Below are 14,336 nucleotides of genomic sequence, written 5' to 3'. Positions count from 1 at the left end.
AAAGGCCCCACCACATTACCTTCCGACCTGGAGGCCGGGTGGTAATGGTGGGCGCCTAAGCCTCTGTGCAGAGCTAGTTTAGCTAGAGGAGGGAGAATGCTCGCAAGGTTGGCCAAATCGACACCTAACTACAAAGGCAAAGGTATGAGTAGGGGGCGTGGGCTCTGAGCGGGGAACTGAGGAAAAAATTTGCTTTGGCCTGATTTAGGAAAACAGTGTATACGTTTTCTTTAGAGCCCAGGGCAAACCAAAGAAAGTGGGCCCAGCCATGGAGAAGGTTCTGGGCTCCAACTAGCAGCCAGGACCGAACAAGACATAGCAATTAAGGGAGTAGTTAAGAGACAAGGAAGTGGGGTCCATTGTGCCTAAATTTCCTCGAGGGGGCCTCTTGCTGCGTAGGGCGCTGCATCTGCGTCTTTGGGCGAAGCTTGGTGGCTGAGTGTGATCCCCCGGCGTCTGGCTGTCTCCAGAAGGTGGGCAGCGTCCCGGGGTTTAGAGCAGCGTGTGCCTGGGTTCCGGCCCGGAGCGGGGTAGGTCCCACGGGGTTTCGCCTACAGTTTGCACTTGAAGGTGTGTTGGGCTCGGGAGCGGTTTTTCCGGTGTTTGGCAACTGCCCCGGCCACCTCCCGGCTACCGTTGGCCGGCACCTCCCTCCGCGGGTCGCCCTCTCGGGGCGCCGCGCCCTGAGTAGCTCCGCACCCAGGGCTTCACCTCTGGCCTCCTTTTCGCTTCCCGGCGCCAGGCCTTTTCCCTTGACCCTTTAAAAGAACCTCCGGCGTCGCTCCCCCCAGTCGGCATTTTTCCATGCCCCCCATCCCTCTCCGTTACCTTCAAAGAAGAGGTGACTTTCTCCCACCCCCCCACAAGCGACTCCGGCACTCCCCTCCGCGCCTTTCACCCCTCACCCCTTTCCCGTCTGGCCTGGGCTACCCTTGAGGTGGCAACCGCCTCTTCCCCGCCCCTCACGTCTCCCCCTCCTTCTTTCTCGCCCTCTCCTCTCCATTCATCCACCCATTGTCTCCCGCCCCCTCCTTCCCTTTCCCCAGGCGGCCTCCTCCCCCACCGCTGCCACGTCGTGGTTTGAAGGAGCCAATGGGCCGGCGCCGCCAGGTGTCTCTTACCTGCACCACGTGGGGGAGGGGGAAGGGGCGGGCAGGTAGAGCCACATCCCAAAACAGAAAAGCTTTCAGCCATTGCGCGCTCCACCCGGGGTGCAGCCCTGCAACTGGCTTTTTGCATAGACGCACCGGCAATTGAATAGAAAAAGGGCAGGCCTCCTGCGCCCTCCTTCCCACCCCCCTTCCTGCCCAGGGTGTGGAGCACCCGCCAGGTGTGGGCTTGGGTGGTTGGTTACCGCCTTTTGCACCAGCCGCGGAGAGAAGGGGGGGGTGGGCGCTCTTTCTTTTTCTCTTAGAAGAGGTTTCAGCACAGGTTTTCTCGTCCTCACTTCCACCCCACTTCACCGCCTCCCAACCCCCCTCTCCCCCTCCCCACCTATCATCATGACGGCGTCTCCGGATTACTTGGTGGTTCTTTTTGGGATCACTGCTGGGGCCACCGGGGCCAAGCTGGGCTCGGATGAGAAGGAGCTGATCCTGCTGTTATGGAAAGTCGTGGATCTGGCCAACAAGAAGGTATTTCTCCAGGTTTCTGTCCAAATGATAGGAATGGGGCAAGAAGTTTGTTGTAGAAGTTTGGGGAGTTGGTAAACAAGTGTTCTTGTTTGGCCACTTATGAGGTTGGACCCGAGGCCTACAGAATCCAGAGTAAAACCGAACGTTTTGGCCAACACTTTGGAACCGTTTCACTAATCCGAAATCTGGCTCAGGTGGGGAGGCCGGGCGCAGCCGAGCCGGGTTCTCTGCCCGTCGGGGGACGCCCCGCGGAGCCGGGGTGGGATCCCTGGGGCCCGGGTTCCCACTTCCAGGGCCTTTCCGACCTGATCCGGGTGGGGGTGGGGCCGGAGGCAGGGCCGTGCCGACCTCTCTGCCACTGGAGCCGCTCGCGACAAGTGAGCTTTGATTCTGCGCCCAGACCCCACGAGAGGCGCCGGCCGCCCGGGCCGGGGAGCGAGGGAGGAGGGTGAATATGGAGGCTTCCAAATTGAGGAAGGGGAAAACTGACCCCAGCTTCTTTCCCCTCCGGAGGTGGGACAGTTGCATGAAGTACTAGTTAGACCGGATCAGCTGGAGCTGACGGAGGATTGTAAAGAAGAAACTAAGATCGACGCGGAAAGTCTGTCCTCCGCGCCACAGCTGGACCAAGCCCTCCGACAGGTGACAGCCCTGGGCCACGCCGCCCACCCTTATCCAAGCCGCGCTGGCGTCCCCCCCGCCCCAAGGCAGCCATACCAGGTCCCACGCCCTCGCTGGCGGGTCCACGCGCATCCCCCGGCAGGGTGGCGAGACGCCCGGCTGCGTGGGTGGAAACCCGGCCCGGAGGCCCGGGTGGACTTTGGGAGGAGGTCGCTGCTCCTCCAAGCCTCCCAGCCCCTAGGCTCGTGGGCCAAAAGTCGCTAGTTTTCGAGATATTCCTGGGGCCTCGGAATCAGTTGGGCTTTACCAATTGAATGATGAGAGGAGTTTGAATCCTAGCGCCCCAATCCCCAGGTCCAGACCCCAGACGCGCCTGTTCTCTGCAGGGGTTTGGTTGGGTCTGTGGCTCAGCCCTAGGACAGAGGGCGCTGTGGCTGTGGTGTAGAGGAGCGGGTGGTCCCCGCGCGGCGTGCTAGAGGTGGCCCCGGTGTTGTGGGAATCTGAGGGTGCCTGCTCGGTTTCAGGCTTCCGGACTCCGACAGGCTCGGTTCTGGTTGCCTTACTACTTCTTCAGTGGCCTTGGTCCTAGCGCCGGGGAGGGTTTGCAGGCCGGAGCATGTAGGGCTGCTCGTTGGGTCACTGAGACTGGTGGAATCCCCTTAATGGAATTGAGGTGACCCAAAAACCGCCTGCTTCGTGGTTCTGTTGGGTACTGGATCAGGGATAGGGCGGGGCGCTACACACCTGTGCACGGGTGAGGGTCAGATCTCTCACGGCCCCTGCCCTAGTACACAAGGTGGGAATTAATAGGGGTAAGTTATCATCTTGGGGTTCTGTACCAGGAAACGTGTTGCCAGACCTTCCAGAGGTCCTTATACCCATTAACCACATTTGTTTATCACAAACTGGCATCTTTCTTAATCTCGGAACATCCAAACAAAACAAAGTAACACCAGGGAATGATGTAATCTGAAGGCAACCTGCTGATGAAACAAGACCCGATTTAAAAGTCTTGAATGTGGATTTATTGCAAAAATAGAAGGAGGGAATGGAAGGAAGAATGTATATACTAAATTCACCTGTCTGAAATGTGGGTTGATTGGAAAGCTTTCCTATCTAAAGGAATCTAGATAGTTTGTGGGAATGAAGCCTTTCTAACATTGCCCCAGCACTGGTGTCCCCTTATATGGCAGTGTGGTTTTCCTTGGTTATCAACACGTGGGGCCACTTTGCCTGGAGTTTGGAAATCCTGCATCAGTTGCATCCCTGTGTCTTGTTTTCAGTTTAACCAGTCAGTAAGCAATGAACTGAATATTGGGGTCGGAACCTCCTTCTGTCTCTGTACTGATGGGCAGCTGCATGTCAGGCAAATCCTGCATCCTGAGGCTTCCAAAAAGGTAAGAGTGCTGGCTTCTCAGAGAATGATTAGACCTTTGGGGGTCACTGGAAGCTGCTTTTTTTTTAATGGTTTATCCAAGTTTCTCCGTTTTTAAAAAAAATGCATGTTGGGAGTTACTGTTTGATGGCAGAATTTCAGCTTCAGAAGATGACAAAGGAATGGTGGTGATGGTTTCACAACAGTGAATGTATTTAATGCACTGAACTACACTTACATGTTAAAATGGTAAATACTGTGTTATGTGTATTTTACCACAAAAAATTCATGACCCTTCAATAGAGCTATTTGAGATGGAAGTAATTTTATAGATACTCTCTGGTGACTTAATGAAAGTTTCTCCTTTTGTTTATGTTAAGTTTTTGAGATGGTTGACATTCTCCCTTTTCCAAAGTATATGAGCTGAATTTTTGACTTTTAAATTAACAGCAAGTAGGCAAGAGAAAACATTTACTTTAAAATTTTAAGACACTGTAACATTCTTATCTGTGTGGAAAATGCTTTATCTTAGAAAGGAAGGAGGAAAGAAAAAGATTGAATTAAACCTTTTTAATTGTAACCAATTTCATTTAAGAGCTTTGTACTGTGTAAAGACAGCCATATAACTAGTGAAACATTAATTATAGCATACTGCACTTTGACTTAAAGAAAATGTTCAAAACTGATCAAATATTGTGTCAAAACAGTAGGTTCAGCCTCATCTTTTACCTTTGCTGGTCTTTCTGATATAGAAAAGAAAATAGAGTGAGAAAAATACAACCTGACCGTAAATAATGTGATTTCTCTCCCTGGGAAGAATACTGAGGGGCTGAGGGAAAATGGATAGTGTAGAGGGCAGACCCAATGTAGCCAATCATTGCTAATATAGTTGATCTTATCAACTTAATTAGTTTGAGCTGTAACTTTTTATTGTGGTAGGCAAATACTGAACTTGAAAAGATGAAGTAAAATATTTTTAAGGAAACTGGATGAGGCAAGTCTTCAAAGAAAGATTTAGACTGACATTTGATGTCATAAGTATAGTGGCTAGTCAGTGCAGATTTTTCTTTTTATCTCACTAGGGAAGAAATGGAAAGGTACAAGTTATAATGACAGTTTCAAACGTCTGAAAGAGAAATTCAAGTCCCTATATCTTAAGAGTTGAGAAAACCACTCCTTTTATAGCAACCTTAGTAATTATTCGATTAAAGGGGGGGTGTTTTTCATTAATTAGATGCTAGACCAATTGCTATACCCTCGATCCAGAAATAGATATATGAGGATATTTTTCTTCCCCTCAAACTCCTTTGGAGAGGGATGAAACAATCCTTTCCTTATTGGGCTGAAGGAAAACAGCTGTTTTTATTTTATTTTTTTTATTTTTTTATTTTTTTAAAAGATTTTATTTATTTATTTGACAGAGAAAGACACAGCGATAGAGGGAACACAAGCAGGGGGAGTAGGAGAGGGAGAAGCAGACTTCCCGCTGAGCAGGGAGCCCAATGTGGGGCTCAATCCCAGGACCCTGGGATCATGACCTGAGCTGAAGGCAGATGCTTAACGACTGAGCCACCCAGGTGCCCCACAGCTGTTTTATTTTAGATGGGCTGCTTTAAATGTGGGAAAACCTCCAGAGAATAATTGAGACATTTTCCTGAGTCATTTCTATTAGGATTTTGATAAACCTGAAACAATTCAGTATCCTAAAACAAGAAACTAATTTAGTATTGTAAGGTAGTTCTATTCATTAAAAAAAGAAAATCATAAAACAATAATTTGCCATTCAGAAAACCATATTAAAGTGTTTTTCTCTAATATGAACATATTTGAAAATATTCTTCCAGGTGTTTGTAGAAAAATCTATTTTTACAAGGAGCATTCATATTATACACTTTTTAGCCTACTTTATAATTTAGGATAACATCTTTTAAGAATTAAATGTTCAGTATTTTATGTGGATACAGCTATTTAATCTTACTGTTGAACATGCAAGTTATTATCAACAGCTTTTAAATGAGCATTCTAGTAGGTAATCTTGAAGATTCACCATTTTCTTAGTAACTGTTTTGAAAACAGACCATGGTACAATGATATCTGTTTTATTTTTTTTTTAAGATTTTTTTTTTTTTTTAGTAATCCCTACACCCAGTGTGGGGCTGGAACTCACAACCCTGAGATCAAGATTCACATGCTTTAATGACTGAGCCAGCCAGGTGCCATGATATCTATTTTAAATATAGCAGGAGCAGAGCTGCATCTAATAGAATCCAGTTAGGAAATCTGGATAGAAAGATATATCATTGTATAAATGTTATAGGTTGCAAACATTAAAAAGTCTTTATTTCCTTGACTTTCTAATGTGTAAATGGGTAGAAATTCCCAGTGAGTAAAGAGAAACTATTTTGAGATTGTAAGAAAAATCTAAATTAAGTTTTAAAAAATTCATCTTTGAAAGTTATTCACTGTGGGGTTCCCCCCTCCACTAGGGGAAACAAAAACATAATAGTATAATATTTGCCCAGACAATTGAACTAGCTTAATAACCACAAGAATGGTGCTAGTAGCTAAGAACAGCAGGTAACTGTTTCTCCTTTGTTCTTGAGATTTGTGGTCTCTTTTTCTCTTTCCTTCCTTCCTTCCTTCCTTCCTTCCTGTCTAATTTGAATTCTCAGGTATAGCCAGAATCTTGGTCAGGAAAACTAATGTGGGACTATAACTTGGCACAAAAATCATCCTTTTTAGGTAATCAGGAATTTACTATCTTATTACTCTGAATTCAGTACAGAAAATATGTATTATATGAAACCAGTATTTAAAAATACTGTTTTGTAACTGAATCCTATGTCGAGGTAGACACTGTAACCATAGGCCTCTTGATGAGAACTAAAAGAGCTAATATTGCTGCCTGAAAATACAGATGGTCTGAAATGATTATGGCTGAAAAGAGTGTAGTTTTATCAATCAGAAAATACATGACAGCCCAAATGTATTATAGCTTCAGAAGTGTTTTGAATGGAATGCATGATGGAACACAAATGTAATCTATTACCTTAAAATAAGGTATTTTTTCCATGACACTTGTGTATAGGATGTAATACTGTACTAGAAAATAAAGTCACTCTTTGATTAAAAATTTTAATTGTGGTAAAATATATTTCCATTTGATTCTTAGGTTTCTGATTATTAGAGAAGCATTGAACTAAGTTCATCTAGTTAACAGTGTCTACTTTTGTCCTTCCTCAGAATGTATTATTGCCTGAATGCTTCTATTCCTTTTTTGACCTTCGAAAAGAATTCAAGAAGTGTTGCCCTGGTTCACCTGATATTGATAAACTGGATGTTGCAGCAATGACAGAGTGTATCCTTTAACTGATTACCCAAGAATCATTTGAAAAGATAGCTCCAGATAAAATGGTAACTCAAAGTTTAAAATATTTTTTAAAAGATTTATTTATTTGGGGGGCACCTGGGTGGCTCAGATGGTTAAGTGTCTGCCTTCAGCCATGATCCTCAGGGTCCTGGGATCGAGTTCCCCATCTCTCCCTCTGCCTGCCACTCCCCCTGCTTGTACTCTCCCTCTCTCTCTCTCTCTCTCTCTCTGACAACTAAATAAAATCTTTAAAAAAAAAAAAAGATATATTTATTTGAGAGAGAGAGCATGCAAGCATGAGAGTGGGGGGAGGGGCAGAGGGAGAGAATCTTCAAGCAGACTCCCTACTGGGCCGAGAGCCCACACAAGGCTTGATCCCATGACCCATAAGATCATGAACTGAACCAAAACCAAGAGTTGGAGGCTCAACCAATTGAGCCACCCAGGCAGGCCTAAATTTTTTTTAAAAAATATTTATTTTTAATAAAAAGACATTTATTTATTTTAGAAAGCATGAGCGGGGGAAGGGGCAGAGAAAAAGGGCAAGAGAGGATCTCAAGCTGACTCCTCACTGAGTGCAGAGCCAGATTTAGGGCTTAATCTAACGACCCTGAGATCATGACCTAAACCGAGATCAAGAGTCAGTCTATTAACTGACTGAGCCACCCAGGCACCCCACCCCTAAAATATTTTTAACTTTGTTAGTGTATGAATGAAATTGCCCTGTCCAAAATGTGTCTATTGTACTAGAAAGAACTAATAGTACAATTACAGGCATCTTTAAAAGTTACTTGTTTTTAAAGATTTTTATTTATTTGAGAAAATGAGAGAGAGAGAGAGCACATGTGAGGGGGGAGGGTCAGAGGGAGAAGCAGACTTCCTGTTGAGCAGGGAACCCGTTGTGGGACTCAATCCTGGGACTCCAGGATCATGATCTGAGCCGAGGGCAGTCGTTAAACCAACAGGCATCCAGGCGCCCTTTAAAAGTAGTTATATGATTTACTGAATTTGAATACTGATTTAGTTAGATGGATTTAGAGTTGAACTTTTATGATTTGAGCACATCTAAAATAGAATTCAAGTTCACATTATGGGAGTGTCTGGATTTTTTTGATTAATAAAGAATGTGAAGACTACCTTCTTTGATATTGATTCTGTTCTTGATTATCTTGGTTTTAGGACCTTGACATCTTTTGAATGGATAAGAATTTTTTTTAAGTAGTGGGTATTTCCTCTTTACAAACATTCCTTTTTCTTTTTTTAAAGATTTTATTTATTTATCTGACAGAGTGTGTGTTTAAAAGAGGGCACAAGGGGGGGCGGGGGGAGGGTTAGAAAAGCCGACTCCCTGCTGAGCAGGGAGCCCGATGAGGGCAGCACTCGATCCCAGGACCCTGAGATCATGACCTGAGCCAAAGGCAGACACTTAACTAACCAAGCCACCCAGATACCCCTTTACAAACATTTCATTGGTACCCCTTTTAATGGTGATTATAATAAGTCATCTTTTGAGATGATAAAATGAGGTTAGGACTTTACCCCCAAATTCTTTCATTACCAAGATCGTATATTTGATGCACTGTGTATTGTAAAAGTAAATTTTATCATCACAAGTCTTATAGTCATGACTGACCCAACACTTTCATCCAGTAAGTCTTTAAAGTGCTAACTAATGAGTAGTCATGTGCTAACATCAGATGTGAAATTGAGTAACAAGTTGGGCAACTCATCTAAAGCCACTATGAGAATCAACTTGAAGTCGGATTTAAGTTACTTTCAGGAACTTGTGGGTTATAGATGTTTATTCTTAAACTTTCTCATTCTTTTCAGGAGCTAAAGTCTGATTCTTGTTTTATTTCAAAACATCTTTTCCTGATTGGAAAATGTTTGCATGTTTTTCCTAACCCCTTGTACCCATTGTATCTGTCTTTTTTCTGGAAGTGGTTAGCTGGAAATTTGCTTTAGCATCACCACTAGTGCTGGGAGGGGAGGGGGTGCAGTAAGCTCATTTTGAGGGAATTCTTTTTTTTTTTTTTGGATTTTATCCATTTATTTGACAGAGAGAGACATAGCAAGAGCAGGAACACAAGCAGGGGGAGTGGGAGAGGGAGAAGCAGGCTTCCCGCAGAGCAGGGAGCCCAATGTGGGACTCTATCCCAGGACCCTGGGATCATGACCTGAGCTGAAGGCAGACCCTTAACGACTGAGCCACCCAGGCGCCCTTGAGGGAATTCTTGTAAGAATTAAAAGGTTGGGCCAGCAGAAAAATTCTTACTAATTGTTTTGTTGGTTTGAATGCAGTCTGCTAGGGCTACCATAACAAATACTATTAGACTATGTGGCTTAAACAACAGAAATATTATTTGCTCACAGACCTGGAGTCTGGGAAGTCTAAGGTAGACAAAATAGAGAAACCTAGAAAAAGTAGATGGAGGTCTAATAAGTTACCTAATTTAGAAAAAGACAATTTTAGAACTATCTAATTTAGAAAAATAATATTAAGAACTGTTTATCTTTGACTATTCAGTATCCTCTTTTGGCAAAGACAATCTTCCCCTAGTAATTATAGGTCACATGCTAGTAAAAATTTCCTAGCTACAAGTAAGAGGTTGTTAATTTGGGTTTTTCAGTTTTCTCAATGTGTTGACAGTTCAGGGAAAACTTATTAGAAGTTCATCTGTTTTTTTTCTCGGTTTCTTCTTGAGACCTTCATGTATATAAAATTTGGGGTTATTAGTAAACATTTTCAGTGTGGTAGTCTGGACTTTTTACTTGCTCTGTGCTTCATTATCTACACACCAGTATATAGTACTTTTTAAAATAATATTTTAAAATAAAAAATTGAACTATGACATTTAAGTGAAGAGATACGATGCTTTGCCAATTATTTTTTGTCATTCACTTTAATCCTAGCTCTAAAATTATTTGTTGATGGTTCTTTTTTCAAGCACCATGAAGATGAAAATCAGAAATATTTGACTATAGTAAACAAATGAATTGTGAATAATGCTAACTTGGGCTCCATTTCAGACACATGACACTTGAAATATGAAGGAGCTCATGGCCATTTAGTAATGCATTCATTGGAAAAACTAGGGTATTTTCTATTTCTTAAATATCTTAATTCCTTTCTACTTTTTTTTTTTTTTAAAGATTTTGTTTGTTTATTTGACAGAGAGAGAATGAGAGATAGAGAGCACGAGAGGGAAGAGGGTCAGAGAGTCAGAGGGAGAAGCAGACTCCCCGCCGAGCAGGGAGCCCGACGTGGGACTCGATCCCGGGACTCCAGGATCATGACCTGAGCCGAAGGCAGTCGCCCAACCAACTGAGCCACCCAGGCGCCCCTTCCTTTCTACTTTCTTTAGGCTTACATTGGAAGAGTCTTAGATTTATAGTTTTATTCCCAATTAGAAAATAGAATTTTGATCTTAACTGTTCTTATTAATGTTCTATCTACATATTTCTTTTCCACTTAATAGGTAAGAAATCTTAAGCTTTCCTGACAGTGGTTTTTTTACATTGCAGCTGTGATTAATTATTTTGACTCCTATTCAAAAGAAACATTATTGCCTTGACTGGGCCACCAAAGTCCCCAGGTCAAAAACAATCATACCAAATTTGACTATGCACTTGTCCTTACTTGTCCTTATCTATGCAGAGGATTTCCATAATGTCTGGACTGAAGAGTTGTATTCTTTAAGATCACTAACTATTTACCTTTCTCATATGGGAATGACACTGAATTTGGAAATCTAAAGATGGTCATTACACATCCTTGATGGTTTTGCCAAGTAGATGGGGAGTCAGTTGCTCCTGAGGGATTACCTGTCCAACCAGGTAAACCAGGGGAGGGAGAGGCTCTTGCCAACCCTTGGAAAGGAACAAGTAAAATATACAGCTTCCCTTTCCTGGGAAAGTTACTTGTCTTCTCTAAGCCTCACTTTTATCTCAGGTATTCCCAAATGAAAGCTTTGTAAACCACCAGGAGCTGTGTAAATGAAAAAGTAGGACTACTTTGATAAAATAAAGGGTTTAGGAATTTCTTGAATGCAGTGCTGGTCCTTATTTTAGCACTTACTTCCTTGTGTTGGTTCTGAGACCACTTCTGGTATTAGTGTTGGACCTCTCTGAGTTGTTCAAGTTGCAGTTTTGTCACCTGCCTTTTAAAATTTGTCTCAGGAGAGAGGACCTCATTTAGCAGGTGAAATGTGGGTAGCATTTTGTAAGCTTTTTATTTAATCAGGTGAGGTGGTAAAGGTGTGAAAATAGGAATTGAGGCCTCTGATTTTTTGGGGGGATTATCTTAGATAATTTCAGGAAATTAATACTAGTTTTCTCCTGTGAAAAAGACGTTTCAATTATGGGACTGTTTGTATAAATGACTTTTATCCATTTAAAAAAAAGAGCAACCCTATTTTTTCCCCAGTGGTGGATGGGATTACTTCTTCCTGGTTTCTTAACCTGTGTTTTCTTTCTTATTCATGAACTAATTTATTCTCATTAATCAAGACCTCTTCCATTGTGTTTATTTTACTTTACCAAGCCTTTAATGAGAACTTTTTAGTAACGTCTGGCCTTGTAAGGAGAGCAGGTAAAAGAAAGCTTGTGAGTTAAGTGCTTACCATGTATGCCACTAGCAGCCTCCTCACAACCAGTGGAGTGTCACCCCCTTTTTACAGCTGGGGAAACTGAGACTTAGAGGTTTTAGCTAGAAGTGCCGGGACTTGAGCCAGAGTCACTCTGATGTAAAAATTGTGCTCCTTAACTAGGGGGTAATATTCTAGAATTTATAAAGCTCATTTGAGGGTGGGGTTGGCTATTTAAATAGATGATGTCCCTTCTAGGTTTATGTTCTGTGTTTCCTGAGCACATACTGAACTGTAGCAAGAAAGAGGAGTTAATTTTGTAAAACTTCTATCCAGTTGCATCCATATGTGCTGTTTATTATTAGCAAGTACCATTTCACTAGCGCAGTTTTCCACTGTCAGGATGAAAAAAAAAATCACTGAACCACTTTTGTCTCCCCATCCAAGGGTTAGTAGGGGTGTATGTGTGTCTGTTTGTCTCACCTCTTCTTGATGGGGTGAAGGATTTCTGTGTGTGCATGTGCTAATACAGTAACATTGGCCTATTTTTCCCATATATTAAAGATGGAGATGGGCGCCTGGGTGGCTCATTCAGTTAAGCATCTGCCTTCAGCTCAGGTCATGATCCCAGGGCCCTGGGATCGAACAATACAGTAACATTGGCCTATTTTTCCCATATATTAAAGATGGAGATGGGCACCTGGGTGGCTCATTCAGTTAAGCATCTGCCTTCAGCTCAGGTTGTGATCCCAGGGTCCTGGGATCGAGCCCCGCATTGGGCTCCCTGCTCTGCAGGAGGCCTGCTTCTCCCTCTCCCACTCCCCTGCTTATGTTCCCTCTCTCATTGTGTGTCTCTGTCAAATAAATAAAATCTTTAAAAAAAAACCTATTTTACACTTAAAAAATTTTTTTTGACTTTGAGATTGGATATAGACCTTTTAAAACATCAAGTATGTGTTAGTACAGCTAATCTTCAAGGTTAATTTTGCTTCTCCATTTGTAAAATTGTGCGGTTAATTCTGCACTTCCGTGCTTATTCTGATAAACTGAACTGGGCCTTTACAATTGCATAAACTTTCATTGCCCTGCTTAAAAAGGGGAGGGACGGCTGAATCCTCCTTGGTACCTTTCTGCGTATGAAAGGGATTTTAAATATCTTCAAGTGTACAGTTAAGCTAGGTTAGTAGTTGACCTTGTTAGCTGGAGGGGGGAAGAAATTATCTTTGGCATCATGTCGGCATGATATGAGCCAAATCCGCAAATACTCTGGTTTGTGGTCTATAATAAGTGACTAGAAATACTTTTTTCTTGGCCAGCACTCAGAGTTATGTTAATTTTGTGTGGCTTAATTATAAAATAATTTACTTTTAAAATGTGAGATTGGGCATTTCAGGTTAATTTTTTGGTTTGTTTTAGAAGGCCTTAGAAGACTTGTTTTCATAGAGTCTCCCTTTCTTAATTTGTTTATCCCGCATGAGTGTGTTTTTCTAAAGTAAAAATGTTCACTCTTTTGTTTCTTTTCTATTTTATTTCTTTGAGGGTATAATTGAGTTGTCAGTTCTGTGTTTTGTTAAAATAGTATCTCCTGAAGTAATATTTGTTAGGATGGGTCTTACTGTTTTCCCTCTGGGAAGGAGTAAGCCCTCTTGGAATAGAGTTAAAACTGTGGTTTTAGATTCCCCCCTCCCCCCAGCATTTTATTACTGGTATGGAAAAGTTTTTATTGCCTTGACTCCTAGTTATATTTTATAGTAGCATTCTTGATTTGCTTCTTTCAGAGCTCACTTTAAAATATAGAAGGTTATTTATAGAACCTATTTTTTTAAATTATGCAACTCATTTAAGGGTAATTTATCACTTCTTTCCTTCACATAATTGTAGGAAATTCAATTCTTCGGGTAGTAATTCAACTTTTCTCTTTCCATATTCTGTTGGCTATTCCTTTGTTCATTAGCATAGGCATTTTATTGTAATATGTCTGGCCATTAAGCCATTGTGTTTTAAAAGAGCAGAGTAGAAGGGGAGGAAACAGACTTGTCTTCTGAAGGATCTATGGCAGGGAAAAATGGCTTGATTAGAATTTTTAATTGGGATGCTGTTATAATGTAGCTTAAACTTAATCATTCCACAATGTATTTGTTTTATATATGTGATTCTCCTAGTATAAACTAAAAATTTAGTTTGAAAAATGTTACTTACAAGCGAAAATTGATAACCAAATGTGTCCATTTTTAGGCAGTCAGAAAAGGTGACTTTTTTGACTGGATGAGCTAGTAGTGGTGAGCTTTGCTTAAAGGTGGTTTTTTATTTTGCTTTTTGAGATGGTGAGCTAATATTGATGGACTTTGTAAAATGTTGCTCTCTGAATTTCACCTTCAGCTAGTATAAGTTTGGGTTGAATCCTGAAATCCTTTTCACTGAAGGTAGCACTAAGGAAAACGTTCCTCCTATTCAAATAAAAGCAAAGTCTGGACTTCTGTGAGCTTGGTATAAATGTTGTGCTCTGCTCAATTGTAGCCTGAAATGTTAGTGTTCCCACCATGTCTGGCTTTACCCTTTCTCATTTCCTCATGGCATTTCTCATTGTAAAGCTGGCTAAGCCTGTTCTTGCTGTTGTGGCCGCCTCGAGGGCAGAATGAGTAAGTTGCATGATGAGCCATAAATCAGGAGGCATAGGCTCATCTTTCCTTTCCTCAAGATCAGACGTGCAGCAAGTCATTCAATATATAATTATAAACTGATACGGGAAA

At 42.3% G+C, this 14,336-nt stretch overlaps 1 protein-coding gene across 4 annotated transcripts in view; it reads left to right on the top strand.

Moving 5' to 3' along the window:
- Positions 1-1,502: 1,502 nt before the first annotated feature.
- The window catches only part of ESRP1 (epithelial splicing regulatory protein 1), a 54,079-nt gene continuing 41,245 nt past the window's right edge, over positions 1,503-14,336 (top strand). For all 4 annotated transcript variants that reach the window (XM_028111210.2, XM_028111193.1, XM_028111202.2 and 1 more), the window contains exons 1-4: positions 1,503-1,634; positions 2,148-2,276; positions 3,539-3,652; positions 6,874-6,988. In XM_028111210.2, the coding sequence (XP_027967011.1) occupies positions 1,503-1,634; positions 2,148-2,276; positions 3,539-3,652; positions 6,874-6,988 (490 nt within the window). The remainder of the gene's footprint in view (positions 1,635-2,147; positions 2,277-3,538; positions 3,653-6,873; positions 6,989-14,336) is intronic.

The sequence above is a fragment of the Eumetopias jubatus genome, unplaced genomic scaffold, assembly GCF_037043125.1.
Source record: "Eumetopias jubatus isolate StellerSeaLion01/CBP00866 unplaced genomic scaffold, mEumJub1_p1.0 scaffold_4, whole genome shotgun sequence".
Taxonomy (NCBI): Eukaryota; Metazoa; Chordata; class Mammalia; order Carnivora; family Otariidae; genus Eumetopias; species Eumetopias jubatus.
The sequence above is the reverse complement of the archived record's forward strand: the minus strand, read 5'-3'. Positions and strand labels throughout refer to the sequence as shown.